The sequence below is a fragment of the Terrapene carolina genome, unplaced genomic scaffold, assembly GCF_002925995.2.
Source record: "Terrapene carolina triunguis isolate 2854851 unplaced genomic scaffold, T_m_triunguis-2.0 Scaffold33162, whole genome shotgun sequence".
NCBI classification, from domain to species: Eukaryota; Metazoa; Chordata; order Testudines; family Emydidae; genus Terrapene; species Terrapene triunguis.
In genome coordinates this window covers 1-5,516 of record NW_020697513.1, presented here as the reverse complement: position 1 = coordinate 5,516, position 5,516 = coordinate 1, and the positions used below count along the sequence as shown (strand labels likewise).

General features: G+C 63.9%; 1 protein-coding gene across 1 annotated transcript in view; it reads right to left on the bottom strand.

Moving 5' to 3' along the window:
• The window catches only part of LOC112108625 (BCAR1, Cas family scaffold protein), a gene marked incomplete at both ends in the record, with an annotated part of 3,123 nt that extends 1,274 nt beyond the window's left edge, over positions 1-1,849 (bottom strand). The window contains 2 exons of the mRNA XM_026663293.2: positions 680-793; positions 1,627-1,849. Of these exons, the coding sequence (XP_026519078.2) occupies positions 680-793; positions 1,627-1,849 (337 nt within the window). The remainder of the gene's footprint in view (positions 1-679; positions 794-1,626) is intronic.
• Positions 1,850-5,516: the final 3,667 nt, after the last annotated feature.

Genomic DNA, 5,516 nt, shown 5'->3' with positions numbered 1-5,516 from the left:
GCGCCCCTTCCTATTGCCTGCGCCCGGCCCTGCCCGCGCCCCTTCCTGCATATAACGCCCGGCCCTGCCCACGCCCAAGCCCCTTCCTCCGCCTGCTCCTGGCCCTGCCCGCACCCCTTCCTCCGCCTGCTCCTGGCCCTGCCCGTGCCCCTTCCTGCATAAAAGGCCTGGCCCTGCCAGCGCCCCTTCCTACCACCCGTGCCCGGCCCTGCCTGTGCCCCTTCTTCGTGTCGGAGCAGATGCTGTGGGGGAGCCCCGATGGGTCAGAAAACTGCCCGATATTTATTATTTTTCAAAGTCTGGTGGCTTTGAAGCTGCTCTGGAGGTTGTGGGGCCCGTCTGGTGCTTCTTGGAGGCTGGGGGGGCTGGGACCTGCCCCCCAGTTCCCGCTGAGCCCCCTGCTCTAGCAATCCCAGGCACCCACCCCTGCTTGCCTGTGGCACCGTCTGAGCTCTCCAATGCTGCGCTGACCCCACCTCGGAGCTCGGCTGGAGGAAATCCTGCTCTGCGCCCCACCTCCTCCCGCATGGGGGCTGGCATGGTGCCACTGTGCTGCAGAACCAGGCAAGACTTAGTGCTGGGGCATGCCAGGGAGTGCAGACTTGGATGCCAGCCCTGGGGCAGACAAAGGAATTCCCATGCCCCCCTGCCCGCATTTCCCCCCCCGGGCACCACTCACAGTTTGGGGAGCCTGGTGCAGGGCCTTCTCCACGCTGGGGGGCACGTCGTAGATCTCCTGGCCGGGCTCCCGGCCGGTGGGGCCCTTCACTGCCATTGGGGGGGTGTCATAGACCTGCGAGCGCAGCGAGCAATGGCATTGGTTCCTGCGGCTAGCACATGCCCAGGCACCTGCCCGTAGCCATGTCGATCCCTAGGGATACTAGGACGGCCAAGCCCCACTGCCCTGAGCTCAGAGCCTGACTGACAGTGGCCAGGAAGGAAGGTGCATGAACCCCACAACAGAGAGATGGGGTGGGGGGGGTCATCTGTCCCCCACATCACTCTCATCCTATAGATGGCCTCCAGTTGAGCCTAATTGGTTAGTATCCCTTCTGCCTTTGCTAGCACTAACCACGAATCCCTTTGAAGCTTGCTACAATCTAGGTCATAGAATCATAGAATATCAGGGTTGGAAGGGACCTCAGGAGGTCATCTAGTCCAACCCCCTGCTCAAAGCAGGACCAATCCCCAGACAGATTTTTACCCCAGTTCCTTAAATGGCCCCCTCAAGGATTGAACTCACAACCCTGGGTTTAGCAGGCCAATGCTCAAACCACTGAGCTATCCCTCCCTCCCCTGTACACTTCATGTAGTAGGGAGTTCCACAGGCTAATCATACTGGAATCTGCCCTCTTTTCAGCATCATTGGGCATCCCTTGTTCTCGCACTGGAGACTGTCCCTCAGACCAAAGCCGGGAGGAGAGAGACCCTGCCCTGCACATCACCCCCTGTTGGACGAGGAAGGAGACAAGATCCAGAGTACCCCTGAAGAAGCTCTGCCCCCAGACCCAGGTGGAAAGGAGAGCACCTATAGGATGAGGGAGTGGGAGGGGCAGCTAGCTAGCCACACCAGGCCACACACACACAGGCCTCTCAGCCGGCCCACCTGCTGGCGCAGGGCCTCACCTCCTGGCTGTACTGGCTGGCAAGCATGCCCCGGACGGGGGGCACGTCATAGATCTCCTGGGGCCCGGAGGCGAGGAGGTGCCGTGGGATGTCGTACTCGTCCTGCTCGCCTTTGGGTGAGTCGTAGATGTAGACCTGCCCCACGCGGGTAGGCACCACTACCTGGAAGAGAGAACAGGGTAGGTAAGCAGGGCGCCGCCATGCGATACAGGTGCCCCCCAGCCTGGGAGGGAGCAGGGCACTGCCACGCGGCACAGGCGCTATGGCCCGGGGGGGGGGGAGAGCAGAGTCTCCCCCGGTATGAGTGGGCGGCAGCTGTGGGGAGCAGAGAAGAGAAATTGTCGGGGGTCTCAGCAGTTCCTGCTTAAGCACTGAATGGGGGGGGCAGTGCCCGGAGTAAGTGCCCCATCTCAGCTACAGACTGATGGGCACGCCGGGTGTCGCCCGTTCACACTGGTGTTCTACAGCCAGCTCTGCCTCCTGAACCTCCCCCCTCCCTGTCCTGCTCGCAGCAATGCCAGAGCCCGCAGCTGAGCTCCCTGGCCGTGTCAACAGCAGGTGGGAGCTGGGGCCGGGGGGAAGCACTCCTCCAATGCAGTTGGGCACATGGTGAGCAGCAGCTGGCACCACTGGCCTCACACGAGGCCAGGGCCCCAGTTGGCAGCCCAGGGCTGGCGGGAGAGCCCCTCCCCAAGAGCTCACGTGCCAGGCTGGCGAAGGGAGGAGCGCCGCCCCGGTTTGGGAGGACCGAGGCTCAGAGAGACCACGGGGCACAGCCTGGGCGACACAGAGAGACTGTGCCGAAGCCAGGAACCCAGGCGGCCTGAGGGCCATGGCCGCAAGCCCAGCCTCCCTGGAGGCCATGGGAGGGACTCACTATCAGCCCAAGGCAGAGCCAGCACAGCTTCTCCTGCTATCCACCTCAGCCCCATGAGCCGGCGGGAGGAGAGAAGGGCGTGAGCGCAAAGGGCTCCGTGCCCGTCTGTGTCGCTCTCCATGGCTGGGCACGCACAGGCTCATGTAGCCCTCCGGAGTCTGCCTGCGGCATGGTGAGGAATGCACTGGCAGGGGGGGTCCGGGTGCACGCAGCCGTGCGCCACACAGCTCGGGCCAGCTGGCACCATGGCAGGGTCCGCACACGGTCCACATTTACATGCCAGTGGGGTCCGATCATTGAGCTGCTGATCGGAGCCAGCTGGAGCTAGGGTGGGGGGGGGCCGGGGGGGCTGCGACACTCCCCATGGAACGGGACAGTGTATGGCAGATGGGAGCCAGCTCCTCGGGGAGCCTCCCTGGGTGGGCAGGAGGTGGAGAAGGGGGCTGCATGTGGGAGGAGGTGGGCCTGTGTGGGGGAAGGGGTACGTGCGGGGGAGGGGAGATGGGGCTGTGCATTTGGGAGCACGTGGTTGACACGCCCAGGCCCAGCCCAGTTTGTGAGGAGCGGGCTGCCAGAGAAGGAAAGACAGCCCAGTGGTTAGGCTGAAAACTGGGACTTAGCAGACCCAGGTTCAAACCCCAAATTGACCGTAGACGTGCCCTGATGACCCTGGAGATGTGCCTCAGTTTCCCCTACTGCTGAGTGGGAGCACTAGCCCTGCCCAGCCCAGCCCGCCAGGGGCTGTGAGAACTCCACTGAAGAGAGCTAGGTGCTCCCATGCCACAGGGAGTGCGGCTCAGTGGGCATAGCCAAGCCCCAGGCAGGAGCAGCCAGCCGCTGGTGAAGGGGCAGCCAGGGCTGCCGTCCCCTGCACACACCACTGAGGCAAGTGCTGCCAGGGTTCTACCAGCCGCGCAGCCTGAGCCCCACACTGGCCTACAGCCTACCCATGGGAGTTGGGCACCTCAGGGCCCAAGTGACAAGAACATTAACCTGTGGCTAGAGGGGCAGCAGCAGAGCCGGGCCTGGGGCTGGAATAGCAATGGGTCGGCAGTGCGGGGCACCAGCAGAGCTAGGGAGAGCCCAGGGCTGGGATAGGACAGTGTGTGTGTCTGTGGCGCTGTGTGAAACCACAGTGGTTTGGGGCTGATAACTCCCCTATGCACCCTCCACTGCAATGTGCTCCCTGCCCATGGGTCGGCCCCTGATGCGAGCAATGGGGGGCTGGGGCGTAGGCCTGCAGGAGGCAGCTCGCTTGGCATAGCTTCCCCTGGACAGTGTTTGCACAGCTGAGCGCCTGGCCCCGTGCTGGGCAGGCAACGCCCTGGAGTGGCTCCTCCTGCCTGCTGTCTGTACCCCTTGCCCTGCATTACTGCATGCTGGCCATAGCCAGTTTGGGCTGAGGGATTGCAGCCCTATTTCTAGGGCCTGGGCCGGGGGGAGCGAGCCCTGCAGCACCCCTGGGCCGGCTTGCAGGTCGAAGCATGCCAGGTGCAATCCCAGCGCCAGCAGCCCGCTTTGCTCCTCACCAATTTTAAAGCCAGAAGGGCCATCGAGTCTGACCTGCACATCGCAGGCCACAGAACCTCACCTGCCCACTCCTGTAACAGACCCCTAACGTCTGGCTGAGTTACTGACATCCCCAAATCTTGATTTAAAGACGTCAAGTTACAGAGAATCCACCATTTACTCAACCCAGCAAGTGACTCTGCCCCACGCTGTCAATCTGACCCAGGGAAAATTCCTTCCCCACCCAAATACAGCAATCAGTCAGACCCTGAGCATGTGGGCAAGACCCAGCAGCCAGACAGCCGGGAAAGAATTCTCTGTAGCGACTCAGAGCCTGCCCAGGTCATTGGGGATATTCGCTCTTTGCCCACTGTTCGGTTCCCCAATTCATCCCCAGCTCCTCCCGTGTGACTAACAGCCCCCCGGGGCGCTGTCTGGCACCTCACTGGCGACCAACCTGCTGTAAAACTGGGCTGTATTTTATCCCGATTGCCCTTCGCCTTCATGGCCTTAGCGGGGCGGCAGAATTGCCCTGCTCCCAGCGTGCCCGGCTGGAGTGCCAGGTGGAGCCAGGTCGTGTCTCCGCCCCAGTGCCTGTGCAAAGGGTGCTGCCAGGGCCATCCCTGGCATGGGCTGTTAGCCTGGCGCTGGACCCAGCCTCTGCCCCAGAGCTGCTAGGGCTCCCCCATCCCACGGACGATCAGCCCATGCTGGCACCTGGCACAGTAGCTGCTGCCTTGGTGCACCTGCTCTGGGAAGCACGGGCCAGGCTGGCTCCCAGGCCAACCCCAGGGAAGAGTCTGCCCCAGGCTGGGGGGAGGAGGGTTATGCCTGGTGTGCCCCTGCACTCCAGCCTTTGGTCCTGGGGTCAGCGTCCCTGTAGCAGCAGGTGTTCCCAGCCCACCTCCCGTGTGCCCCGCTGTGCGTGTTTGTGTGCGCGCCTGCCTGCTTCTGGGCGTGGGCACGTCTGTGGCCGTCTGTCTGCGTGTGTCTGGGTGCGCGCATGCGTCTGCACGTGTGTGCATGTCTGTATGTACGTGTGTCTGTCTGGGTGTGCGCATGCGTCTGTATGTACGTGTCTATGTGCCTGTGTGTACGTGTGTCTGTCTGAGCGTGTCTGTGCGCGCCTGCCTGCTTCTGGGCGTGGGCACGTCTGCAGCCGTCCGTCTGCGTGTGTCTGGGTGCGCATGAGAAGCTCCTCACCCTCTCTGGCTGGCTCATGCCCTGGCACCCTGAACACACTGTACAAACCCCTCTGTCCCCCTCCAGCCCCACAGCCCCTCCAGCCCCACGCACACCCCTCTGTCCCCCTCCGCCCCCGCACCCCGGTCTCCCTCCACCGCCGCAGCCCCTCCAGCCCCGCGCACACCCCTCTGTCCCACTCCGCCGCCGCAGCCCCTCCAGCCCCGCGCACACCCGTCTCCCTCCGCCGCCGCAGCCCCTCCAGCCCCGCGCACACCCGTCCCCCTCCGCCCCCGCACCCCCTCCAGCCCCGCGCACACCC